The sequence below is a fragment of the Astatotilapia calliptera genome, chromosome 15, assembly GCF_964374335.1.
Source record: "Astatotilapia calliptera chromosome 15, fAstCal68.1, whole genome shotgun sequence".
NCBI classification, from domain to species: Eukaryota; Metazoa; Chordata; class Actinopteri; order Cichliformes; family Cichlidae; genus Astatotilapia; species Astatotilapia calliptera.
The window spans coordinates 38,311,969-38,338,965 of NC_137436.1; the positions used below are offsets into that span (position 1 = coordinate 38,311,969).

The following is a 26,997-nucleotide window of genomic DNA, read 5'->3' on the forward strand; positions in this document are numbered from 1 at the left end:
ATATAATCATATCAATGTTTGCTTCCTTGTACTCTGAACATGTCCTGCTTTTTTCAAAATGCCTCGACACAGCCTGTTTAACAGGATACCACAACACATTTGTTGAAATCGGGGCGTGCGCTACACTACAAGAAAACACTGAAAACTTTTTTTTCTCCAATCCAGTCTATTCATTTCAGTGAGAAAGTGAGACAAAAAACAAACTGCAGCAACTTTATCCTGCTTTTATTCACTTCATCAGAGCATATGAAAAACTTTCATACCATTACAAACACTGATCCTTGAGAACTTTAAGTTCTGTCATGCTTGAAAAATAAGGAATGCATACATTTGCAAAAAGGAAAAGGAGTGGGGTGGCTGAGGTGGGCGGCGATATCAAGCTATGATGACAATGCTCTTGTCCAAAAAAGCAAACCTTTTCTAAGGCAAACAAGTAAGCTCTTTTCTGTATCTCCATGACTCATGTGGAAGCTGAGTGGTGTGGTTGTGAGTGGTACTATTTTGCCCAAGCAGAAGTGCAAAACAGAGGTGGCCATGGAAACTGTCGGCATCCAATGGGAGATGAGGATATGGGTGTGGCCTGACTGACAAGTCATTCTGCCCTGCTCAAGTCCTGTACCTTGGTCAATTAATAACTTTCTTCGCGCCCATTCTTCTGCAGGAAGAAAGAGAGAACAAGGATTAAGTAGATGTTTCTAGAAAGAGATAAGACTGTCATGTGCTGAAAAGACTCAGAATGAGGAACCTGTGTATATGGCACACTTAAAAAATGCCCACAATGTAAAGAAAAGCCATTTTACCTACAGTTGTTTAATCTTTTTTCACATTAGTTTGAGTCTAAACAATTTATCTCCAGTTAGTGTTTTCAATTTGATATCCAAATCCTGCAATGGTTCCAAGTTCCCAGTTCATTTCACTTGAATCCCTCTGGGAAGTTTTTGGCACGCCAGCTTCCTAACACATGTCTTTTCACTGAGAGTCACGTTAATCTGGGCGGCAAATGCCACTTTCTCCTTTCACTCTTTGTCACTGAACACGCTGGCTGACCTCTGTTTGTTTTTCTACACCTGCCAAATAGAGGTGGCCACCCAAGGTGCCTGAGCACATACGTTTAAGCTAGTTTGCGTAGAGCTGGAAGAGAAGAAGAAACCCCAGGGAAGGGTTCCCTAAATGAAGATCACACACATATCACCAGAGTAGGAGGAGCAGAGCAGTCTTCTAATTTAAGAACACTGATCACAAGAGTGGCCTGATTATTAATGGTTTCCATGGAGCAAACACAAACAGATAGAAATACAAAACACAGCAGCCTCGTAGTCACAGATCTGACGCACGGCTGACATCATCCGTAGGTGTGTGACTGGCTGGTGCGCGTCCTTAACCAAACTGCTGCACCTGTAGAAGCTCAGCGTCCTCATCACCCCTATATTTGTGGTCATCAGAGCATGCTGGACAGATGCACACATGTGCACTCTGAACTCTTAAAAAAACACAGCTGTGTTTATTCCTTTTATTCCAACTGCCTCCCAAAGAACGAGCTTGTTTTATGTTTATTATTTATTTATGGTTTTTTTCCCCTTTGTTTTCAGTGGGTGCGGTTATTGTGTGAGATGCTGTGAGGCTTTTCTTTTCTTTTCTTTGAGCTAAACTTGCAAAGCAACACCAAATAAACAGTGAAATTGCAACAAAGAAATAGTTTTGGAAAAGGTTAAAGGACAGTTTAGGCCTGCCACCATAAAAATCCTAAATTTACATACTTTGTGACAACTGTCATACTGCCACACTGTAAGAGCACTTCTAGAGAAGTAACACAGAATAAAATTATGAGCAACTCCCATAAAAAAGTAAACAAACATGATTGCTCCGTATTCACTGGAATGCATTCTCGAGCATAAACCATGCTTAACATGTAAACATTAGGCACATATATGGAAAAAAACTTTTCCCTTTGACACAGTGCTAATGATGGCTGCCTCACATTATATTACATTCATATTTTTCTCTTGGGATTATAAGATACAGGTTTGACACATGCACTACCCAACAGGTACAACAGGTTTTCTCTCATGATCCTGAGAGCTTAAACAATGAAATAATTTTCAGTTACCTCTCTCTGTTTTCACCTGTGATCTTTTGAGAGTGCTTCTTCTGGCAGGTGTCATTCTGTATATGACACAGTAACTCAAATGACCATTGTAGTTAACAGAGTCCAGGAAGAATTTTCTCAGATGCTTAACTGGACTGCGTAGCCATCACTGGAATGTTAAATCAAGAACTATAAAACTTTTAATGTAATTTTTAATATTAACAAAAAACTCTAATTCAGTGTTTAAATAAAGAGATGGGTGCCAGCGTGTCTTAAATGATCAATATAAAGTGAAAAAAATAAACTGTGTAAAAACAAAATGCCTTTTTAAACTTTAACTTACTGAAGTCTAAGCTTTACATGAGCCTTAAACCATTAAAATTCTCCTTTGCAAATGTAAACTTGTTTTTTAATCAAGTTTAAGGCCTTAAAAAATCTGGAAGATTGGCTAAATCTTTATTAATGCACTTGAGAAAAATACCGTTTTCCTTATTGCTGTCGCGATAAAGCATGATATTCCTCCGCCGCTTCCTATATTATACAATGGGAGGAGAGACGAACAACGACTCGGGCGGAGTGATTTAGTCAGGACTACACCCAAGCGCCTGTCCGGTTGCAGCGGCTCCTCTTCGTTGCCTAGACCAGAAGAAAGCCGGGACGTAACGGTGCCGGGGGGGTTTTTGCTTGCTGGAGGCCCGTGTAACCACCGATAAATACAGCTTTCTCACAGTTTCTTCGTCGTTCAAGAGGCGATCGTGACTTAGCTTACTTTTTTCACCTTAAAACTAATTTCACAAACATGTCCTGGCAAAGCTACGTGGACAACCTGATGGCCGATGGCAGCTGCCAGGACGCGGCCATTGTTGGGTATGCGGACGCCAAATATGTCTGGGCATCTTTTGTCGGCGGTACCTTTGCCAACATAACGGTACGTATGTGCTGTACGTCGGTATTCCTAGTTGTGTATGAGCATAATGCACATTTTTGCATGTCGCTTATACGTTTGTCTGCATGCCAGGCCTTGTTGAATGGGGGATAAGCGAAGCAGTGTGGGTACACATGGTATCCGGTGGTCACACATAGGATCCACTGGCATGTGTGCGCCGTTGCTTTTCAACCTGTCGCCTGCAATTCCCACCTTTCTTTTCCCGCTTTTATTGTACGTCTACTATCTTAACGCTTAAGCCATTTTCCCTTTTAAAATAACTGTGCAGCACCGAAGCGCTCAAGCTAGAGATCATCGTTGCCGCGAACTCGAGCTAAAGCGGCTAACTTGGCTGCTAACAGTAACTAGCCGCATTGGAAAAGCTACAGTAATATAAGAAAATTAAACGGCAGTCCTATAAAACTATTGTATCCTGAATTAGTCATTCGCATGTTTAAAAACTGCTTAGTAGTTTCGGCTACCATAAGCTTTTCCATGCAGACTAAGTCAGTGTTACCAGTGATTAGCGAACGACACGGTTAGCTCAAATCGGGCCGGTCATCTCCCTCCCCACCACCATCATCCTCAGTCATTACTAGCTAACGCTAACGGCGCAGGGTTGGCGGCGCTCGCACGCATTCCTTACGTGCTGGCGTTCCGTTGGTCCTTTTCAATTTTCCTATTCGGCTTCTGTGAATCTCTCCACCGCTACCGCCCATCATTTTTCCAAGATGGCGGACACGCTCCCAGTTTCTTATTCATTTTTGTCCATGGGAGCTAACCGAGACGTCTGGGCTCGGATCTCGGTTTTTTCTCATTAGCATGCCACCCCGTGTTATGGACAGCATGCGTCGGATGCTCCTATTTTACAACAAATAAAACTCAGTCGACTGAAAGTAAAGCTAACTTGTTTAACAGACACATTCGGGGTTTTCCTTCATCCTCCATTTTGTCCGTTAAATTTATTTTGCCAGTCATCTACGTTTTTAATCGGGACTCCTCCGGTTCCAACGTGAATATAACGAAGATTTAGCAGTTCTAGCTGGCTATTATAAAATAAAAAACCCCGCTCATGTGGCGGGGACTGTGGTTTCGTTATCTGAGGTTAACTGGGAGTGCCCACTCGGAGCTATGGAACGGCAGCGTTTTCCTTTTGAAATACAGCAGTTTCCTTAATGGACTTTTTAGCGTGTAAAAGAAGCTTGCTTTTACCGGCTGTCAACCAGCATGCCCGGTGGTTGCATTTGGTAAAAGGAATCTCCTTTTAATGAATACAGAAGGTTTTCAGGGGATCTGAAGTCGTTTTCATGTGGGGATGGCGGCTTTTCATTCCCGGTTGAAGTGACCAAATTAGCAACCCTGGCCTGGGCTTGTAGGTAGCCGCCATGCTATCGTTATCTTACGACGTGCTTTGAGTTTGCCGTTTTCCCTTCCTGACGGTGTGCCATGACTCTGCACTTCTGGACTCAAGGGGCAACGCCTTTTGTTCTGCAGTTCGCTCCAAATAAAGTAGTTTGAGAAAGAAAATGTGTGTATATATATGTATATATATATATATTTTTTACTGTACTGAGTTTCAAAGAAAACAAATAAGTTGTCCCCAAAAGTGAAATATTAGCAGCTTAACGTTTTCGTCATTGCGGTATGGTCGAGATTTCAGGACTTCTCCACCGGTAGCATAAAGGAGACTCCTTGAAACAGACCACGTGCTTTCATCTGCCCTGGGCTGGATGGTCCTCTTTATCAGTCTAAATACTGCCCTCTGTGCTAAGATGACTAATAAAAACCATTACACACTTAAAAAAAAAAAAGGGGGGGGGGGGGGCACTTTTCAACAAGACTTAATCTTTTAAAGAGAAACATCAATAATACAGTGTGGTTTGAAATTTGTTGACTGGGGTTGAGGGGGGAAAGGGCAATCTGTCAAAGATGGAAACTATGACCTCATACATTTTAATGACTGAATTGTAAACCATATTAATTAAAATATCCCATAGGTATATTTTGGGCCTCTTGCAGAGTAATCCGTCAAACCAAATACTTCATGATAATGCAAATTTAGCCTGGAGGTCTTCTGTAAAATACATTTTTATGTTGGCGCCTTAAATGGGTCCTGGTGCAGAACAAACTCGTAAGATGTACAGATTAGTTTAGGATATACATCCTGTTAGATGTTGAAACCCCCATTAACTATATATAGATTAAGGGAAATCATTACACGACAGTCCAGCCAGCTCTGGACATCTTGTGCATAAATTCAGTCATAGTTGAATGTTGTGCAGTAGTGGCAATAAATACTAATTCTACCCTCTTGTAATTTAAAAGCTGCAGGTTAAACATGAATGCAAGCTCTGGGCACAAGGCTTTCACAGACTAGAGTTGGGCATTTATCATTAGAACTATTTTACTACAATAAATTCCAAATTATTTCAGTATGTTTCTCAATTTATATATTAAGCAATGATGTTTTTGTTGTGGAGGGACAGCAGATTCTGAGCTGAGAGGAGGCTGGGCAATTAAACTTGAGGATGGAGCAGTTGTGAAATCTGGGCTGGTGCTGATGTGTAAAAGAAGTTTGGCTGATCTTCTTGTGCCAGGGAAACACAGGAAATGAGTAACTTCCCTGTAATGAGCGTCTTTCAGCTCTTGATCAGCATCATCTTGCACCAATTTTTAAAACTGCCAAAATTTGATCGAAGACAACAGATTAACACTGGACAATGCAGCCAACAGCCAAATAATTTGGTGTGTGTGTGTGTGGCTCTTGCTCAATCTCGAGGCTTCACAGCACCCACATTATGGAGCAATACTTGTGTTTGTGGAGAAACCCTCAAGTGTCTCCACATAAGCAATATTCTGCATTGATCTTAACGACGATGTACCTGACCTCCTGATCTCTGTGCTTCCTCCTAGCCTGAAGAAATTGATGTGTTAGTAGGAAAGGACCGAGAGGGATTCTTCACCAGTGGGCTGACCCTGGGCAATAAAAAGTGCTCCGTAATCAGAGACAGCCTCCAAATTGACAACGACTGGACAATGGACATCCGAACAAAGAGTCAAGGAGGAGAGCCCACATACAATGTTTCTGTAGGCAGAGCAGCCAAAGGTAAGCATCAGGTATACTGCTGTTAGCAGCATAAATCTTGAGTAGTTACACAGTAACCTGCTTTGAGTTTTACCATTTTAGTTTAGCTGTTTATTTTTGCTTTTAAAACGATATTATTGTCTTGTGCAAGCATGTGGGGTAGATGTTGACTGCACCTTTCCTCAATATATGACAGATGGGTGTAAAATGTCTGGATATTACTTTCAGTGACGGTCGATAACAGGCCGCAGTTGCTTCCATGTAGAAATGCATATTCAGGTTGTTTGAGCTCAGGAAGTTCATATTCAGAGATTATTGCTATGACTATTATCCAAGAGTGAGTTTATTTCCCCGCTAGAGTTATATTGCAGTTTAATTGGTATGGTTTACCTTTAACACTTTAAGACTAAGCAGCTTACAAATGAGAAAATCATAATCAGTTATGGTTTAGTAAAGTGTCTGTATGTTTACCTTTTTTTTGATATGTGAATTTAATAATTTTGCCTCCAGTTTATTCAGAACTTCTTACAGCTGCCAAGAATCGGAACAATTAAAGGGTATCATTTCTTTGTGGAAATGGTTATAAAGTAGATAAATTGTTAAGCTTCAGTCTTAAATGTGACCATCAGTAGGTTAAATTAAAGGCTTTTTAAAATGTATTTCTTGTCATGGGTCACAACCTTGATAATATTTCAGTAAGCTGAAGTTGAGTCTTTAAGGACTTGCCTGAGAGTTGTCAGTTTTCATGTTGCCTGTGTGGGCCCCGATGTCCTGTCCTGCCCAGTTCATGCCACAAGGTACTCTAGCAAACAGACTGCATCATCAGTTTCTGGGCTCACTTTTGGGATCAGGATTTCTGGGAAATCCTTTCTGGAATGCATGCATCTTCCTCCTTTCTGGTTTAACACCCCCCCCCCCCCCTTTCAAATTCACCACCTGTTTTTCCCACTCGCTTCCACTCTGTCCTAGTACTTGAGGCACATGAGGGTGTTTTTTTTTTTTTTTTTTTTAAACACATGTATTGAGGAGAGGTATGCCAAGCATGCTGCTGCATTAGTGATGGTTAATAGTTCCTAACTTCACTTTCTTGTTCTTTGCTGCTGTCATGGCGCATAATGACACATTAAACAGACTGATAGGAGCAGAAACAGCCATGAAATGCTAGGCTTTGTGCCCCACCCTCTTGGCCAAACAGCAGGTATTATTTGGATATTTTACTCATGTAACTAAAATGGACATAGAAGCTACTCTTGCAGCCATTTGACCTGGTAAACAAAGACTGACTCCCACCAGTGGCTAAAACACTGACTAGATAAACTTCAGCCTCTCTGCATTGAATTTGTTCATCACTGTAAAGGGACTTTGGACTAGTTTCAGAGTTCTGTGGTCTACGTTTAGCAGTTTAAAGTGTAGTAAAGCCTTGATCTGGCTTTTAGCTCATGTTAAACCACAGCATGCTGGGAGAGCAGTGTCCTCTTAATAGTTTATAAAATAATAAACGATACATTGAGTCTTTGTGGCAGTTTGCTATTGCACTGGACTCTGTGCTAACTCCAGCTCTGTGTCTCTGCTTGTTTGGGCATCACAGATCTGACGACAAGGCTTTGCATGCATCCTTCACGTTTATTTTCCTGTTGCACTTACTGTCTTCCTAACTGTAACGTGACCTGTCGCCACCAGCAGCACCAATAAGAAAATGAATGTTGGAGCTCTGCACAGCCTTCAGAGTTGAAGGCACCGCTCTGCTTTCTGTGCCATTGTCTTCCTTTTGTAGCCGTCTCGTCTGCCTTTGCCGCTTTAGCTCTGTGCTCTTCTTCTTTTCATTGTGTGATCTCCGCACCTTCTCTAAATGTCCCTTCTCTGTCTCTTTTCTTTCAGTCTTGGTCTTGGTAATGGGCAAAGAAGGGGTCCATGGAGGCGGATTGAATAAGAAGGCATACTCGATGGCAAAATACTTGAGGGATTCAGGGTTTTAGTTTAGTTTTGATGTAGCTTATGCGGTGTAGGGTTAAAAAAAACAAATAAAAAAAAACAAAACAAAGGAAAATTAAAAAAAAAAAAGCATAAAATTTTGGGGGGGAAAAACAAAGCAAAAAAAAATCTGTTCCATCTAATGTTGAGCCCATGTTTTCCCCCGCGTCCCCGAACGGTCCCGTTTAAACAACCCCAGGAGCATTTCTAAACGGCACAGGGTTCGAGCTCTGTCCCCATATTTGGCCGAGATGGCATTGAGTGTTATTCTTTTTCCAGCCCTGCAATCAACATGCCTGTTCATTTTATTTTGTTTCTTTTCCTTTGTGTACTCCAGCATTGGTTATTGTCATGGGGAAGGAAGGTGTCCATGGAGGGCAGCTCAACAAGAAAGCATTTCAGATGTCTGAGTACCTGAGGAAGTCCGGATACTAAAGCAGCCTGTACCCAGCTACCTAGCAGCTCACCCTTACCACCCTGTTGCATTTCACACTACTTCCAGTCCTAGTTTGTAGTTTTTGTTTTTCTCCCTTCTCTTCTCCCCATTTGTTATCTGTCTTTGCTGTGTGGGGTTTTTTTTTTTCTTTTTTTTTTTTTTTTTTGTCATTACCCCAACCCACTCATCCCCCCCCCCCCCCAAAGCACTTGCTCTGTGTACTCTTTAATACCCCTCTAAGCACTCTTCAGTTGATCCATAGCAAAGATGAGCATGTTGCTAACAGGATGTCATGACAAATTTGTACTTAAAGACCAGCAAAAAAAAAAATTCTCGCTGAACACTCACAGTTAAGGCTTTAGTGGTTAATTTGAAGCTTATTCTTTTATTATTTTTCGTCCACATTAGTGCCCATCACTTAATCACACACACACTCCCTCCCCGAGCAGCCGATGCCTTTGGAGCACTAAAGCTCGTCACGTCTTCCTCTGTCGTTGCCCCCACCCACCCCTCCACGTCCTGGTGGGGAGACTGCGTGCATCTTGGACCACCGTCGCTCCCCTCTCTGATCCACCACTACACATCCACCCCAATCTTTGAAAGTCCCTCTTGCCAAATTTTCACTTCCTCCCTCCCTGCTCCTCCCTTTCCTTTTCAAATCAAGTAAACACTAAACCTCACTGGGCAGTCTTCAAACACTACTCGCCACTCCGGCTCCCATCCCGTCAGATATCACCCGTTAGTCTGTTTTGTTTTGTTTTTTAAAACGAACAAAAAATGCAAGGATGCTCTGGGGCATCACTATTTGATCCTGGCGAGATCAGCCCCTCTCCACTCCCTGTAGATCATCTCGAGCCCACAGTAGATTGTAAGAAGGGATCCAACTGAGGACTTTTGTGATCACCTCTGTCCTTCCAAATGTGGTGGTGGTGTGGGACTCTCCTCCTGGCATAGCAGCCCTCCCCTATTACACGAAAAATGACAACCCACGGACATTCCACAATAACAACGGCTCAGGCACTTAATACTTTTGTTTGCCAGCTCCTGTAATGTATATTCTTTAATTTCTTTTTGTTTTCTTTTTAAAGGCTGCCTTTTTCTTTCTTTCTTTTTTTTGGACAGTAGACATCCCAGCATATAACCTTCTGGAGTGTATCCAGTTTGAATTTCTTTTTCTTTATATAGGACCAAGTATAGTTGAAGGTCGGGTATTTGTACACTCGCTCTAAATCATGTGAAGGATGGCTGCTTTTTATTCTTTCTGATGAAGGAAACACTAACCAGACAGTAATACTAAAGTTAAAAAAAAAAAAAAGTGAAGTATCAGTGGAGGTAAGGGTGGGAGTTTATGAAGAAAATGATCATTAGGTTTTGTTTTTCCTCTTAGAAGAAACACAACTGCATTTCAGCAGCCCCATGCTGTGTTGACAACTATAATACTGTGGAATAAATTGCCTTTTCTCTAGTCAGTTGAGCTCTGGGGAATCAGCCTGTCCACGCTCAGCACTGCTAACAACGTCCAAGTGGGGGGAATAAAAAATAACAGTAGAAATGACTCTTAATGGGAGATGGGATTAGTTGGAACAAAGACGCTCATGGCTGTGTTGTCGAAACTTTAACTGCAGAACCTGTGTATCCTGTGCCATAACGTAGAGAGATCTGTTGCTGTTGTAAAACGGATTGTTACCCACTGTCCATGAAGGGGTCATTTCATTGGCACTTTTTTTTTTCTTTATTTTTCTAGCTTCAGCTCCACTGTTTAGGCCTTGTGGGATATGTGTACTCATTAAAAAAAAAAAAAAGGAAAAAAAATTGTTTAAAGTCCTGTTTGCCGGTCTATTCATTTTCTTTCCTCACCACTTTTTTTTTATTTTTATTTTTTCTTCTTACATCTGGGATACAGTCTCTTTAATGCATTTGATTTCATATGCATAAAACCAAGAAATGCCATAAATTGATTTATCACCTTGTTTACAGACAGATCAAATAAATTTATTCCAACCAGATTGTGAGTTTACTGTCTTCTCTGTTGATCTGAACACTTTACTCTCAGTGAATCTGTGGTAATGTTTGGACTGAGCTAACTGCAGGTGTTACCGTCAGGTTAGGCCTCATCTAAGGTGCCTGAGCTCCCAGACACGGGTTAAGGCTAGTCCCAGAACATAAGTGTTTCTTCAGATCTGAGTGTAAGATTGTGAAGTCCTTCTCAAATGAGTTTTCCTCTACAGAAAAGTTTAATTTATTTTCTTATGTCACACCAGGCATGAGGGTGTAAGGGGGGCCCAGCCCTGGCGCAGGGTGCCGCCAGTGCATCGAGCCACCTGGGGGGCTCTTCAACAGGTGGGGGAGGCTGTTACATCTTGCAGGAGGTCTCCTCTCTTCAGGAACTCACTCTGCAGGAGGGGGAGATACAGGAGAGGTGGAGGAAGATCTCAGCCTGGGCGTCTATTGTCTTGTGTAGTCTGGAAGATGAGTGGATGACGGGGTGGGTGCAGTTTTCTCTGTGGTGGGGTTGGGTGGACTGTCCCGGGCTCTGTGGGGCCGGGCGGCGCTGCTGAACTGGACCCCGGTCTGGATGGGCCTGGGCCCCCTTTCCCTGGTGGGTTGCAGAGTATGGGGGTGCCTACTGGGGTCAGCGGGGGGAGCTGGCCCCAGGGAGGGGGTCACTTGCCCCGCCCTTCCTTCTCTCCCCATCTCCAGCTGCCTCCCTCTTCCCGCTCCACCACAATCACCCACACATGCAGGGCCTTGGGGTAAAGGTGTGTCACCAGGGTGCAGGGGAGGCTACCCCCCCCTCTGTCCCCTTCTGGCTGCCTGTGCCTCAATTTTATCCCACAACTTAGACATTCACGTTACTCAGACTTTCATAACACATACATATAGGACCTTGGGGGTGGGCACGCTACACGGAATCCACAAGACCATCAGGGGGTACACCTCACCCCTGGCGTCGTTGCCCACCTCTCAATTTTAAATACACGTAGACATTGAGGGCTAGCAGGAGGGACCATGCGCTTACCTGCTGCTCTCTGGCAGGTAGCTCCATGCCCTCCTGGGTTTTAAATGCACCTTAGAACACACATGCATCAACACTACAATGAGCGGGTGGAGGGAGGTTTGGAGTCCTCACACCCCCGTTCTCTGCGGCCTGTTGGAGCGGGGGGTCTGGGAGGAGGAGTTGGCTGTCCGATTGGGGTCTGGAGTGTGGGGCCTCCCTGCTGCTGCGGAGTCGGGGCGGTCTGCCTCTCCCCACCGCAGGGAAAAGGGTAACACCACCTGGGTCTGGGTGCAGTTTCCCCCTCCAGGGGCAAGGGTACCTAGACCCGGGGCTTAGAGTACACTTGGGGAGTGTGATCGTGTGTACAGCGTCTCTTTATGTCTGTCTCCACGTTGGGTGAGTGTGGAGTAAGTGCATATGAGAGCATGAGGGTGGGAATGGATGTTTGTATCTGTGTGTGCCTGTATGTCTGTGTCTATATGTCAGGTTGGGTATCAGACGCCACCTCTCTGGGGACATCTCAGGCCCTCTAAGGTATGGAGGTCTATCTCCCCCCTCCACTTCCCCTGCCAGTGGCAGATGCCCTCAGACATCAGTGCGTTGGTGGTTCTTTGTGTCCGGAGATGGGCGTCCAGGTACACACCGGCTCACTCCTTGATGGCTGCTTGTCGGGGCCTGGAGCCTGGGCCTGCCGGCGGAGCTCACGGACACGTCACTGCAACTCCCCCTGGCTTCTGCTCCGCGGCTGCTGGGTGACCCCTCATCTGGGACTCTCCTCAGCTCTTTCTGGGATAGTGGCGCGGCTTTTTCTTCCTTGGTCTCTTGTGTTCTGGGGGCCTCTGGATGTCTGGAGTCTTGATCTCCTCCATACCTGCTTCATGCCCTGGAGGACGGGGCTGTGGCCCCCCACACCCTCTAGCAGATCATTACAAGCGCGTTCATGCTCACAGGTGTACACACGGGTGCTCACACTCAAACTACACCCTTTTTGGCTCCTACCTCAAAGCACACTGTGCGCCATCGATCTTACGTGCTGCATAATGTTTAATATTTACTGTTATATTCCCATAGATCATGATGTTGTTTATTATGTTGCTCTTCTGCTTGTTTTCTCTCCCTTTCTTTCTCAACAGGTGATTGATATGTATTTTGTCTGCTTTTTTGTTTTTTTTCTCCTTTATCCTCGTCCCTCTTCCCCGCTGTTTTTCTTTTCCCTCTTTCTTAAAAAAAATAAAGTTTTGGGAAGTATTTTCTTTTCTTCGAAAAAAAAAAAAATATTGTGGCATTGCTTGATACCAAACAAAGCATTTTATTTCTTTGTAAATGTTGTAAATTTACTGTCTATACAAGCACATTAAACTTCAATATGAATTAAAAAAGAAAAGATGATTAGAAGGCTACAGAACAGCTGAGATTAGACTATTTTTGAAGAAAAAAACCAAGCTCTTTTCCCCCTTCCACTGGAAACGAGGAAGTGTTGAAGAACCAAGACCAGATCTGCCACGTTTTAGGCCGTTTTGGACGACTATTGAATGTTACCAAGAAACCTATAATTGCAGGATGTTTTTCAGCTCAAGTAATGAAGCTCAGTCAAGTTTCTTCGTCAGGCGTTTTATTGAAGTTTTACAGAGATGTTTGAGCAGGAAAACAAAAAATACATGAAATGAGAAGGCAACAGGATTCACGAACGAAAAAAATCAAGCTGTGTTATGAAAAAAAAAATTTGATTATTTACTACAAACAGTCTTAAAAATACATCGGGTCAGTTGAGCGTGCACCATGAGGCCTACCGAACAGCAACTGCTCGAGTTTAACGAAATGAAGTTCACCACAGGCGACGGACAGTTCTCACAATCTGAACTGGTGTAACCCACAGCTTCATGTGACACCACACGGAGAGCACACCCTCTTCTTCCAGTGTGTCACTCAGACCAGTTTAACTAGAGCTTCTCTTGGTGTGAATCACTGTAACAAACTGTGGCACAAAACACAAGAGCTCCTTAAACAAAACAAAGGTTAATGATAGAAATAAATTGGCAAACCACATCACTGTGGCTCAAAGTGTTAATTTTATAAAACCAATGGTGCATAGTGGTCCAACCTGTGTCACTGTAGCATGAACATGTATATACAATAAATGCAAGATGTCCTTTATTGTGATCTATATTTATATACACAGTACATTTACTGATCGTGTGTCCGGGACCTTTGGACTCGTCTGCTTGTGTGTCATCTTTTTACGACTAAATAAAGAGTACAGTATGGCAGTGTACTGTACGCATCAGTCTGGCCAAAGCGATGCCAAAGGTATGCAGACTGGAGCTTCGTCCATAATCATGATAAAAAACAAAAACTTAAGATTTGTATTTTGTGAGAAGGAAATTACAATGGATTTGTAAGCAGTGAGAGAAGAACTGGGATGACTCTGCATTGTGCCCACAACAAAAGTCTCTGCAGCTGTGAGGTCGGGCAGGCCGAGGAGCTTCTAAGCGACACGTCGGTCAAGCTCGGGGCAGGTCGTGCTCGTGGCCTTCGGAGCACGGCTGCTGCATCTGCACCACCACGGTCTCCACGGTGACCTCCTCCTCGGTGTCGCTGCTGTCCAGCTCGTCGTCCTCGTACTCCGAGGATTCCTGGTCGTGCTCGGAGCGCGACGCCCCGGACATGGTGCCGAAGGAGTGGGCGCTGGTGGAGGCCAGGGAGCGCAGCAGCGGGGTGCTCTCAGACACCTCCTCGTTCTCGGGGCCGCTCTCCCCCTCCTCAGAGTCAGAGTCCGAGTCGCCATGCGAGGGCACCACCTTCTGCTTGCACACCGGACACGTCTTCTTAGTCTTGGTCAGCCACGGGTCCACGCACTTGCTGTGGTAGGCTGAGAACACAAAGGGCATCCTGTTTATGCAACCCAGCCTTTGATGGCTGTCACAGCAAAGGTTAAAGTACGAGAATAAGATCACGATGGAGCCTCGTTATCTACTTAATAAAATGATAACGATCCAAACGGAATAAATCAGAGTAACTGGCTTCTGTCAGTGTAACTGTGGGTATTTTGTAGTCACTCACCATGAGAGCACGGCAGGACTCTGAGTTTATCTCCCTCTTCATATTCATCCAGGCAGATGGCACACACATCGTAGTTATCACCTGGGGGGGAGAAAGAAACCATATTCTCCCTTTAACTGAACACATTTGAAAGAAAGTGGCTTTCTGAGCACCTGAGAGTCATAATTTCTAATAGGGATGGGACTCATTGATAAAGATGCCGCATGCTTAATAGTAGAGAATGAATGCACTGTGATCTCTGACAGTGCTAATGTTTCTGAAGGTCACTGAGGTCGAGCAGGTTCACAAAGTCCGGCTGCCTCGCGAGTCCGATTTCCTTCGATTCTTTGTCCCTGCACCACCCATCCCATCCTCAGCCTGCAGGGCAGAGCAGCATCTCATTCCCTGTGCGCACTGAAAGCTCAGGAATTCATCAGCGCACTCCCTCTCAAATTCCACAGCGTTCTTCTCCTTTTCCTTCCCTTCCTCTTTCCTTGCCTGAGCTGGAGGGAGGCCGGGAGAGCAGGGGGCTGTGGGTCGGTGTGTTTATGTAAGCTCTAAATGAGCATGTTTTCCCTGACTGAGCTCTCTGTGTCCGCGCCAGAGCCGCGTGTGACCGTATAAGGACGGGGAGTCACATCAACCGCCCCTCCTTCCTTTCCCTCCATCATCGACTTCCAACTCGAGGCAGCGTGTCCGACTGCGGCTCCGCCTCGGCCGTTTCACTTTCAGCTTTGTTTTTAACTCAAAACACCAACACAACCACAATCATCGCGAATTTTCTTTTCGCCCAACACTCCTCTGACACGACTCCAGGGCGGCCTCCATCCTTTCCTCTCCTCGCTGCCAGTGCTGAACAGTCGCAGGGTGAGGGAGAGTTTGTGCAGGCACAGATCCAGGATCCAGTATCCACTCAGGAAATGCTGAACTGTGGCAATAACTGAGCTATTCTGAGGAGCAGAGAAAACGTTCAGTGGCTTTCTGAACTCTGTTCTGTGAACTCTGAGGCCTCGCACTGGGGAGATAACATTTAAAAATAAATAAATAAAAATGCCATCGAGGATCGCTTTCTGCTACACTTCAAAAGCTGTTAGCACTTTATTAAGGCTGCTCAGAACGGCCAAATATGGCCTGTTCACTCGAAAACTCGAAGAGATTCCTCCAGGAAGGCCCAGGGCTCTGCACAGCACTGCAGCAGAACACAGTCTAACCGAGTCGACACCCGTCACAGAACAAATTACCCCCATGAGCTGATCAAAGAAACTGCTGGGGACGTTTCTCGAATATTCCACCACAATAACGCAATTTCTGTGAGCTGAGATTCAGGCTACGTGGGGTACATAACATATCTAGAGTAGCGTGGTTTTCATCAGGATGGTGGTTTCTCCTCATCCTAGTTTAAAAGTTGGGCTGTTGGACCCTGGAAAAACATCTAGGCCACATCTGGCAACTTTTCAGATGCTGGGAATCCCTCGCAATTACGTTTCGGGGCTAGTAGCACACGTTAAAAAGCTCTGAGAGCTGGTGCAGCTCCTCTCCCCTCCATTTTTCCCCATTAATCAGCCAGCCTGCCAGCATTCCTGGCTCTCAAGGGAATCACGCTGTCCTACTGAACTTCAGACAAGCAGCAGAGCTGGAGCGGGCAGGCGAATGAAAGAGAGGCTGACAGAAACTGGGTAAAAGGACGAGGGGGGGGGGGGGAAGCATCTACAGTTTGTCACCGCCGACCAGACAAGGACAGCTGGCAAGGAGGCCACTGAGCTCAGAGACAGAGAGGGCTCCTCTATACTGACATCAACATGCTTCACACACCGACGGCTGAGACACTGCAGCTGCTCAGTCCAGTCAGTGTGTGTGTGTGTGTGTGTGTGTGTGCGTGTGCGTGTGTGTGTGTGTGTGTGTGTGTGCATGCGTGCTCGCCTTGGTTTGAATGTGCAAAGCTGCAGGGAGGGGTGGGGTGACTCATCATACACAGGGAGGAACAGACTGCAGGTCAAAGATCACAGGAGGAGTAAAACCAAGGGTCAAAATCAATCCCTTCATTTATTGTTTTTTCCAGTCAGTTTGCTGCACGTGTGCATTCACACTTTCTGACTCATACAACTGTCAGACGCCGGCTCCTGACAAAAACTGGCGTCAAAGCTCGCTTTCAAATGTCAGGCTGTCAGTGGAGCTGATGCAAGGTTCTGTAAGCAAACTGGAGCATATGTCATGTTAATGGCAGTGTGGTGCTTAGCCGGCAGTCGCACAGCTGCAATTACATAATGCTGTATGCCGGCACAGGTCTTATGTTACATACTGGCATTGTGCGCTGATTGCACGGGTATTGTGGCTTTCATTAAGGCATTGTGCAGACACTCCTTGTCTCGCTTACTATTCATTTCAGTCTGAGGAATCCCATTTCCATGCACACAAGTGACGTTATCCACCATCACCCCCTCTGACCCATATCTTTACGAGCACTGTCTGCTGGCCAAGTCGAACTTATCTAACCGAACGACCTGCATGACAGCAGACTACAAAAAGAAAACATCATGTGTCTCAATAAGGTGCCGGGCCCACAGACTGTATGTGCAAGATGGACAAACAGCGTGACATCACACACCGGTCAGTGAGGCCCCGCCCGTCTTAAAGCCTTGAGCTGTAGATTTTAGGTTGTACCGTGTCAGTGCCTTGAAGTGATGAATAAGCAGCGGATGTGACTGAGCAAGCGAACGACGCTGCACGCTCACGTGGTAACACCACATGACCTGCCCTCACTCTTTACCCCTTAAAGCTCTTTTCTGAACTGAGCGGTTTCGGTCATATATTTCAGACCTGCCTATAGAATAAAATGACTGGGTTTGTATTAGAAGTTAGTGAGGGTGGTCCCTGCCTATGCACACACCAACCATTCTAATGGTCATCAAACTACGTCTTTATTGATATATATATATACACTGAAGGGTACACAGGAAATCATCAAATGTTGTCTTTATGGAGGAAGGAGCTACATAGTAACCAGCTTCAATGAGACCATAAACTCATCAGGAAAGTGTTTGGCGCTTGCTCGGGTCACTTCCTCAGACTTTTTTTGCAACTAGAGAAGTCGTCCTCTGCTGGGTATGAGAAAAAAAAATGCTATTTAGGTTACCATGTTATCATTTTATCTCTCGGCACGACAACCACCTGCTGCTATCACAGCTTCAATGTGCCATGGCATCAGTTCACCGACTGTCTGGAACTCTAATGGAGTTCTGTCTTCGTAAATTTGATGTTTTGGTAAATTGGCATTTTGTGTGTTGGTCCAAAATGTTCCACTGAGTGACTGTGAAGCCACAGAGTGACATTCACATCATTTTCATGCTTGAACCATCAAGCGAGACCATTGTGCCTTCTTAATGGGCATCCTAGAAGAAATCACTGTCACAGTCACTCAGACAAACTCTGTAATATTCAATTTTGTCTAAATACATTCGACAGCCACTTTATTAAGAGTAACTGTTCAACTGTTTCTTAATGCAAGTATCTAATCAACCAATTATATGCCAGTTATATGAAGTTCAAACTGAGCATGGGAATGGGAAAGAAAGGTGATTTAAGTGACTCTAAATGTGGTTGTTAGTGCCAGACGGGCTGGTCCGAGTACTTCAGAAACTGCTGACCTACTGGGATTTTCCCCACACAACGGATGCTGGAAAAAAATGGGAGAAAATTCCTTCTTGATGTCAGAAGAGAATGGCCTCTTCAAGCTGGTAGGAAGGCAACAGTAACTCAAATAACCACTCGTTACTACCAAGCTATGCAGAAGATCACCTACATATCAAGCCTTAAAGCATAAGACCGCACCAGGGTCCGCTCCTGTTAGCAGTTTGCACAGGCTCAACAAAACTGGACAATAGAAAACTGGAAAAATGTTGCCTTGTCTGATGACATTCGGATGGCCGGGTCAGAATTTGAAGCATTGATCCAATCCTGCATCAACACTTCAGGCTGGCTGTGGTGGTGTAACGGTGGGGAGGATATTTTCTTGGCACACTCTGGCCCCCTTAGTAGCCATCAAAGGTGTAAAGAAAATAAATTACAACCTGCAAATCAATTTCTACTAAAGTATTTGCTGAAGTGATGGACAGATATCTGCCGATGCGAGCTCCTCTGTCAGATGGGGAGCAGATACTCTCATCAGCAGAAAGACATCCTGCCAGCACAGCAGGAGCTCAGGCTGCGGTGACGATTATTAGCTGGCAAGCATCTTTCCACTTCCCAAAGTGACTCCACACCATGCTACATTTCTTAGCTCCCCTGACCTATGACTCACAGTAACACACAGCAAAGCCATTACAGATTTAGATGTATACCAAGACTGCCACTAACAAGCCTCCTGAAGTAAATGGTAAGCTATCGATTTGGGCTTGCTGGCTGCTTCCACATTGGTGTGATTATTGTAGCCAAGCTGAGACAGGGAAGCACTAAATGATACATCAGCCAAGAGACGAAAACCTTAATAGCTTTGAAATGATCGAGGTAACTGCACTTTAAACAAAGTACAAAAAGGTATCAGTGAATTAAATGTTTTACGAGACCTTTAACACGAGAACATGCCCACTGAACCTTTGCAGAAAAACGTTCTGCACTGCAACTTCCACTGCATTTCAAAATAAGCACCTGAACATGTAATATTCTGCAAAACCGTTCAGGGTTTCAGATTTGCAGCTTCAAGATCAACAGCCACACAGCATCAGAGTACTCCCACTCACTAAAGCTGCATCTGATCAAAGCACCCCGGAGTCCGAGCTCAGCATTATCCGCTGCAACTTGGGCCAAGAAGGGCAACATTAGACATTTTTCCCAGTCTGAAGCTGCACCGTTGCAGCGATGAAGTTCAGGCACGGTGCCAAAAACTTCAGCAACGGTGCAGGATGCAAGTTTTCTTAGCATCACATTGAATTGTGTGGAGTCGAGTTGTCCCAAAGCAAGGCTACAGCTAAAAATAATACAAGTCACAATGTGGCGCTTAAACCCCTCCCACACACACATACAACCAGCTGCTGTAAACAATGATCAATAAATGACAAGCTTTTGCATTCTAGATGAGGGTTTGTGTGGAAACCATATAGCCATAGAGGTTCACTGGTGTATGTACTTAGTATATCACTAACTCACAACACTTACAAAAACAGCCCATTTCCCTTTACGTGACACAAACATCAGAAATAGTGCTGCAGTCATTCCAAATCCAGAGGCCAAATCCTGCTTGAGGCCTTCCTCTTACCTGAGGTAAGCACCGCCTAACAACACAAAATCAGACAACAGGGGTGCTGTCCCACTGCGACAGCCCTCCCATCCTCAAACCTGACACTTTGTTTCTTGCCAGGTTAGCATTGCTCCAAAGAGCAGAGCTCAAAAGGTGATTAGGTGGAGATTTGGTGTCCCCTTCCCATGTTGTTAAACGCTCTGACTCAGCTGACAGGCGTGCAGACGCCGCCCCGGAGGCTGTTTCCTGACCGTCCGAACTCACCTGAGCAGTAAAGGGTGACTGCAGCGGTGCTTGGTGGAAACCCTGAGTCAGAGTGGGCACTGCTCGCAGACGCATCCGTGACAGCGCACAAACCACAGAGCCTAACGTGACAGAAACAGTGACCAGAGCAGCACATGCTGCTTTTAGCTGGTCTGCTGCACGTGCTTCCATTACTGCCAGGCAGGGAGGAGCAGCTCTGCAGCTCAACCCCCCCTCAATTAGCAGCTTTGCAAGGGGGATACTTATTATGCACCACCCATTCTCTACAAAAGCTCCCCGGTGTTTCCCTGCACAGACGACTGCAGTCCGGGGCTTTCCAGCCCGCAAAATACATCTGCTGGAGGTAACACAGCCGGCAAACATCTAAATACACAGACAAACTTATTTACCCAACACACAACGAGGATTTGCCTTTCAAAACAATGCTATAGTCAGCCTGACACCTATACTTAGAAAGAAGGAGAAGCCACAGAGTTTTACTTAAAAAGCTTTCAGAGGTTTTTGATGAAACACTCAAATATTTACACAAAAATAAAAGCAGAGATCTATTTTTACTTCATCACATTTTCTCTCCTATTACAAACAAGCGGTACATGCTCTACTGTACATCTGCCTGACAGGTAAAATCCAAATTACACTTAGCTTTCGACCCAGCCGGCCCCCAGCATGACTGAGATTACATTCCAAACCATCAGTCATGTGTCCAGTTTCAACAGAGAGGAGCTCTAATCTGCCTTTGTGGAAAAAAATCAAGTCCATATTAATCCGATTAGGTGCAGAGCTCCAGGGAGCGGTGGTGTGTCGCAATGCATCGATGACATCTCTGTTCTTGGCCGAATCATGTGAGAGAAAGGAGCGAAAGAGCAAAGATAGCATCTCTACAGATCGCGAAGGTCAGAGGTCAGACTAAAAGATGTGTAAACGCCTGGTTGCTTCAGGGAGTCAACACAATGCTGGAATATTTTTTGCTAAAGGAAAACAAACTTAATGAAACCTTGCTAACAGACATGTAGCACTGTTCCATATAATGGGCATAATGATAATGTTGTGCTACACAGTAGCTTTAGCAAAAAACTGAGCCACCTAGAACTCTTAAATTAACCTTTATTGAGCCAGGAAGTGAAATTATTGAGATTTTCCTGTGAAGCCTCGATGCTAACCACTGATCTTTTCCTACCTTTCTTGTACTTGTGGATGGGAAGCTTCTTCAGCTGATCTTTGCGCAGGCGGCTCCTCCGAGCTCTGTGTCGATCCTGGACAAACTTGGTGATCTAGTCGAAGCACAAATAGAGCAAAACTGTCAAAATGAGCGCAAACCACACACAGATCTTGTGCAAGTAAAGTCAAAGAAGCTTAAATTTACAGTCCATAAGAAATTTATTAGACCACCTGTCATAAAGACAAGAAACTGCTCAAAAACACGTTTAAAACTTTTTAATGTTATTGCTATTTATTAAGCAAATAAACTGAATTATTATTTTCGTACCAAAATTTGAGCTAACACGCTGGACATTTTTGAGAAGCCAAAAAAATGAATCAAGCATAACATTCAACCATGAAAACAATGTCTTTCTGTTCAGGGATGGAAGTAAATTAATGTGATTTGGCATTTTAATTAAAATTAATAATGCACTTTACTATTTTTTCTGCTTTTCTGTAAAACTGTCAATTCAAAAATTCATGATTAACAACAATATTTACAATTCAGCATTAAAACTAACATTTCAATGAAACAGCTTGCAAATACTGGTGGATTAATTATTACAGGAACATAAAAAATGAAACGACTTCAACCTGGGCTGAAGTCTGGTGCCTGATGAAGAACAACGTTTTGGGATTAAAACTTGGTTTTCCTAAAATAATTTAGAATTATTTTTACAGCAAGTAAGAGTCCTTACGAGGAAAAAAGCCCTTTCAGTATCAGACCAGTGTGGATTTGACTGTTTTTACTTCTTAATCATCAAATCGATGGCAGTAAAACAACAAATTACTATCCATCTTTACACAAGTTTAGTTGTTCCTTTGTAAAATGCTTTAACCCTGAGTTAAAATGAAGACATCTTAAATTTACCAACCATAAAGACCACAATGAGGATGAGGCAGATTCCCACGATGATGAGGAAGGGGATCAGGTAGTATTCCAGAGGCAGACTGAAGTCTGGCAGGAGGACCACGTGGCCGCTAAAAGAAAAGCAGAGCGCTGTCAGGTGCAGGACAGGTAAACATTAACCTTTCCTTTTCACAGACACGCATTATGCTGCTGACTGTGACCTACACCAACAGCACTCTGTTATAGCTCATTGCTGTGAGCTGCCACATTAAGGAGATTCCCTTTAGTGCTTTTCAGCTGTGTGACAGTCACATAAAGGTCCCCTTATCAACATAATGACATTTTATTTCAGTCAGAAGTCTCTCTGCAGCAGACTATCTGTGCTTCAGGCAAATATGTAACAACCAAACTGGCCCACGCTGATGCAAATATGCCAATACCATGTTTGGTGTTCGTTCCCTGGCTGCGCAGCATGTGGGAATAACCCTCACGTATTAGGGTGTATCTGACACAAACACCAACCGAGTTAAGGTGGAGAAATGAAACGTTAATGTTGTGACCTCTGAGCTCATGTGATCGGCAGCGACAAGTCCTCCCCTTGATATATTACAGTTCACGCTGCGCATTTTGTTTTACAGTAACAACAAATTAAACTCCTGGCTGGAAAGCAAAGAATGGCCGGTGAGTGATCCAGCTTTATAAAGCAGCCAGCTCTCCTCTACGTGTTGAAAGTAAGAATTGTTCATAGTGGAGTGTGAGAGGAGCCGAGCAGGAAGCTGCTTCTATTTATACTGATGGGCAGGAAAAGAAAAAAACAAGAAGAAGAAAATGGAGAGATTTGGGTTTGAGCTTACCCCTTGTCATACATGTAGTCCTCTTTCAGAGTGTTGGCAGTCTCCTCGCCCACAAACACAGACGGGATAACCAACTGCTTCATGATATCCACTAAAAAAACCCAAAACAAACAAAATGGATAAGTTACATACATCTAGAATTACTCAGTTACTTTCAGTTGCAGCTTTTAAAGCTCCTTTCTGAGCACTCAAAGTGCGTTTTTACTTCAAGTCTCATTCACCCATTCACACACATTTCACATGTTCACACACGCTGATAGATGCATCTAAGGCACGTGTGGTGATCGGCATTTTGCACAAAGATACTGAGACAAGCAGGTTGGCGGAGCCAGGGTTTGAACCACTGTCCTTCTGATTAGAAAACAACTTCCCCAATAAGTCAAATACTTTACACCTGAGCGTTTGCAAACATCGATGCATCCTTTTGAAAGATTTTTTTTTTTCTGTCTGTCCCATTTGGATCTTTAGCCGTCAGAATTGTTGTCTGAAGGCCAAAAAAAGATGCCCAGTGGATTTACTTTACCAAGTGGATCATCATGGCCCTGCCATATTGGTCCATTTGATTGACCATTATTATACTTATGTATTTATTTTATTTTCAGTTGTTGCAAACGGGACAGACATGACTGGACGATAGGACAGAGAGAAAGAAAGAATGAAAGAAAGAGAGGGAGAGAAATACAAATTAGGGGGGAGAAGAGATGGTGAGAAAGGAGGGAAGAAAAAAAAGAAAGAAAAGCAAACAAACAAAAAAGAAAAAAAAACACCTGGATCACCTGTCAAGAGAAGAAGAAAAAACAGGAGAAAACAAACAACAAAGAGCAACATAATAAATACAACACCATCACAATAAACTAGCTGACAGTAGATACTAAATTTTAAATGTTATTGTGCAGCACGCAAGATCGACAGCGCACAATGTGCTTTGCGGTAGCAGCCAAGAAAGGTGTAGTTTGTGTCTGTGAACACCTGTGTGTACACCTGTGTGCATCAGCACGCTTGTATTCAAAAGGTTTCTCCATGTAATGATCTGCTAGGGAGTGTGGGGAGCCATAGCCCCGTCCCCGAGGGCATGAAGTAGGTATGGAGGAGATCCAGGCCCCAGAAATCCAGAGGCCCCAGAGTACGAGGACCCAAGGAGGACCACCAGGGGGGCAACTGTGCCACCCTCCTGGGAAGAACTGAGGAGAGCCCCAAACGAGAGGTCACCCAGCAGCCACGGAGCCGAGGCCAGAGGGGGTTGCAGTGATGTGCCCGCGGGCTCTGCCGGCAGCCAGCTGTGCCAGAGAGGACCGGGCCCCAGGCCCAGAGGGCGCCCCACGCCCCTGGTGGCCGCTTGGCGGGGCCCAGCTGGGCCACAGGCGCCAGGCCCCGCCAAACGGCCACCAGGAGTGAGCCGGTACATACATGAGCACCCAGCCCCAGACACCAAGAACCACCAACGCACCGACGTCTGAGGGCATCAGCCACCGGCAGGGAGTGTGGTGAGGAAAGATTTTAAAGGTTCACCAGCTGCTGAGTTATGCTGCTGAACAAAGACCAGAGAAGTGTTTGTGCAGAGTGAAGCTGATCTTCTTGCTATGAAAATTCACCCATTCATTATTTCTGTCCTATCACACATTTGTGTAACATGTTATGATATTGTAATACAAAAGCGATCTGCGTGACCTTGATCTTCGACACTTAATCCCAAATTTTAGCACTACTGAGCTGTTAGCTTCACAGGACAGACATCCAAAAAGGAAAGGAGGTTCAGACTGTTTGGCCACCCAACAAGCACCCATTAAAGCACTGAACTAGATAACAGGAGCATCTTACCATCGTTGGATCCCATGCCGATTAAGTCATCCGACTCCACATTGTGAACAATGGCTGCCTTGTAGCCGGCTTTTTGGGCATTGAGGACCTGAAACAAACAAACAAACAAACAAACAAACAAACAAAAGGCAAAACCGTTTTCATCCGATTGTCAATCTGAAAAAATTTGTGGTGGGGGTCAGGTGGATAAAAGTGACAGCAGTATATGTGATAACAGCAGTTTCTGTCATATACTGTGACCAAATTAGATTTTCATTATTTAACAGAGCAGCATGAAGCATGTGGTACCGCTCAACATTTTTGTGGCTCACTCTCTAGAAAGACAAGCAGCATAAACACTGAATGAGCTTTAACTGAAGATACAAAATAGGAAGCTTCCAAGGAAACGATGGGAAACGGGGCACAGAGAAAGCCACAAAGTATTTGTAATGGCTACAGGTTAAAGACCATATGAGAGTCCAATGATGTGAAGATACCCATAATAGTAATTACAAAAACATATTACATATATTAGTAGAGATTGCATCTCTCAGTTGGCTTGGGAAAGTCTTGGTAGGAATTGATGAGAAGGAGTAAGTGGACAGGGAGAGAGAGGAGTCTGGGCTTCAATGCTCTGCCTGCGGCCCTCTCAACCAAGGCTCAGATGAACAGCACGAATAAAAAAAGAAAAGAAAAGATATTTAGACTGGAATGGCTTTGTGTCCTGATGCCTGGTCTGCTTCAAATGTGCTACAATTTCTTATTTTATTTATAACAAACAGCCAACATGGTTCAATCTGATACCCTACAGGTGCTTTTCTGTGCTCTACAACAAAAACAAGCCATGACTATCAGGCATCAAGAATAAGTAAGAACACAACATGTAGTAACAAACACAAGCTTTGCATTTCAATTCTAATTGGACAATTTATTAATACTTTGCAATGTAAATCTTTAAAAACTATTTGCATTAGGCATGTACTATGACCAGAGGCATGTACATGACCAGAGGCAGCAGCAGCAAAAACATCGGACAGCAGCAGCCCAAGCCTCATAGTGCAGGAATATGAGGTGAGGCGCACACTGAGGGCAGTGAACCCCAGGAAGGCCACCGGACCAGATGGGGTAACCGCAAAGGTCCTAAAAGAGTGTGCAGACCAGCTGGCTGGGGTCTTCACTAAGATCTTCAACACTTCACTGTCCCAGTCCTGCATCCCGCCGTGCCTAAAGTCAGCCACAATTGTCCCACTGCCAAAGCGTACTAACATTAGCAGCCTCAACGACTACCGACCAGTTGCTCTAACACCTGTTATAATGAAGTGCTTTGAGAAACTGGTCCGACGTCACATCATGTCCTGCCTGCCACCCACACTCGACCCGCTCCAGTTTGCATACAGAGCTAACAGATCAACTGAAGATGCCATTGCTACAACGCTCCACACCACCATCTCTCACCTGGAAGTGCAGGGCCGTTACGCCAGGCTGCTCTTTGTTGACTTTAGCTCTGCTTTCAATACGATACTCCCGGACAGACTAATAGATAAACTGCTGGAAATTGGACTTCCTTCCACCACCTGCCGCTGGATCAGAGACTTCCTCTCAGACCGTGTACAGAGAGTTAGAGTGGGGCCTCATCTTTCCTCATCTTTCCTCAGCCTCAACACTGGCTCTCCACAAGGCTGTGTACTGAGTCCCCTACTGTACACTCTGTACACACATGACTGTGTTAGTTCCCACCCAGACAACACAGTCATCAAGTTTGCAGATGATACCACTGTGGTGGGGCTCATCTCAGGGGGAGATGAGACTGCATACAGAGCTGAAGTTCAGAGGCTGTCAGATTGGTGTGCAGACAACAACCTGGACCTCAATACCACCAAAACAAAAGAACTGGTAGTTGACTTCAGAAGGAGGAAGTCCGAGCTGCAGCCTGTCAGCATCAACGGGGAGTGCGTGGAAAGGGTCTCCAGTTTCAAGTTTCTGGGTGTGCACATAGACACAGACCTCCAATGGAGCTCTAACACCTCTGCGGTCTTAAAGAAGGCCCAACAGCGTCTCCACTTTCTGAGAATCCTCAGAAAAATGGACCTGAAGAAGGAGCTGCTGACCGTCTTCTACCGCTGCTCCATTGAAAGTGTGCTGACATATTGCATCGGTGTGTGGTTCTCCAGCTGCACCACAGCACACAGAAAGGCACTCCAGAGGGTCATCAACATGGCCCAAAAAATCATTGGACATCCTCTTCCCTCCCTGAAGGAC

At 44.7% G+C, this 26,997-nt stretch overlaps 2 protein-coding genes and 1 long non-coding RNA gene across 4 annotated transcripts in view; 1 reads left to right on the plus strand and 2 right to left on the minus strand.

Moving 5' to 3' along the window:
- Window positions 1-208: 208 nt before the first annotated feature.
- Window positions 209-3,835, minus strand: LOC145420400 (uncharacterized). Its single transcript, XR_013901702.1, has 2 exons — window positions 3,658-3,835; window positions 209-655 (listed from the first exon to the last, which is right to left on the minus strand). It is a non-coding gene; the product is annotated as an uncharacterized LOC145420400 (long non-coding RNA).
- Window positions 2,648-8,682, plus strand: LOC113006483 (profilin-2). Of its 2 annotated transcripts, none has more exons than XM_026142478.2 (3): window positions 2,648-3,014; window positions 5,925-6,117; window positions 7,975-8,682. In XM_026142478.2, exons 1-3 carry the CDS (start codon window positions 2,886-2,888, stop codon window positions 8,070-8,072), a joined length of 420 nt encoding a protein of 139 aa, XP_025998263.1. In that variant the 5' UTR covers window positions 2,648-2,885; the 3' UTR covers window positions 8,073-8,682. The 2 variants fall into 2 exon arrangements, with proteins under 2 accessions (XP_025998263.1, XP_025998262.1); XM_026142477.2 differs by having other exon boundaries at window positions 8,405-8,682.
- Window positions 8,683-13,096: 4,414 nt separating this feature from the next.
- The window catches only part of rnf13 (ring finger protein 13), a 39,746-nt gene continuing 25,845 nt past the window's right edge, over window positions 13,097-26,997 (minus strand). The window contains exons 5-10 of the mRNA XM_026194234.2: window positions 24,760-24,847; window positions 22,942-23,032; window positions 22,113-22,218; window positions 21,215-21,308; window positions 14,562-14,642; window positions 13,097-14,370 (exon numbers count right to left, since the gene is read on the minus strand). Coding sequence (XP_026050019.1) covers window positions 14,003-14,370; window positions 14,562-14,642; window positions 21,215-21,308; window positions 22,113-22,218; window positions 22,942-23,032; window positions 24,760-24,847 — 828 coding nt within the window. The 3' untranslated portion in view covers window positions 13,097-14,002. The remainder of the gene's footprint in view (window positions 14,371-14,561; window positions 14,643-21,214; window positions 21,309-22,112; window positions 22,219-22,941; window positions 23,033-24,759; window positions 24,848-26,997) is intronic.

Coding starts and splice junctions, on each gene's coding strand:
- LOC113006483 (XM_026142478.2), top strand. CDS start 2,886: ATGTCCTGGCAAAGCTACGTGGACAACCTGATGGCCGATGGCAGCTGC. Junction 3,015..5,924: donor GTACCTTTGCCAACATAACG/GTACGTATGTGC, acceptor GCTTCCTCCTAG/CCTGAAGAAATTGATGTGTT. Junction 6,118..7,974: donor TGTAGGCAGAGCAGCCAAAG/GTAAGCATCAGG, acceptor CTTTTCTTTCAG/TCTTGGTCTTGGTAATGGGC.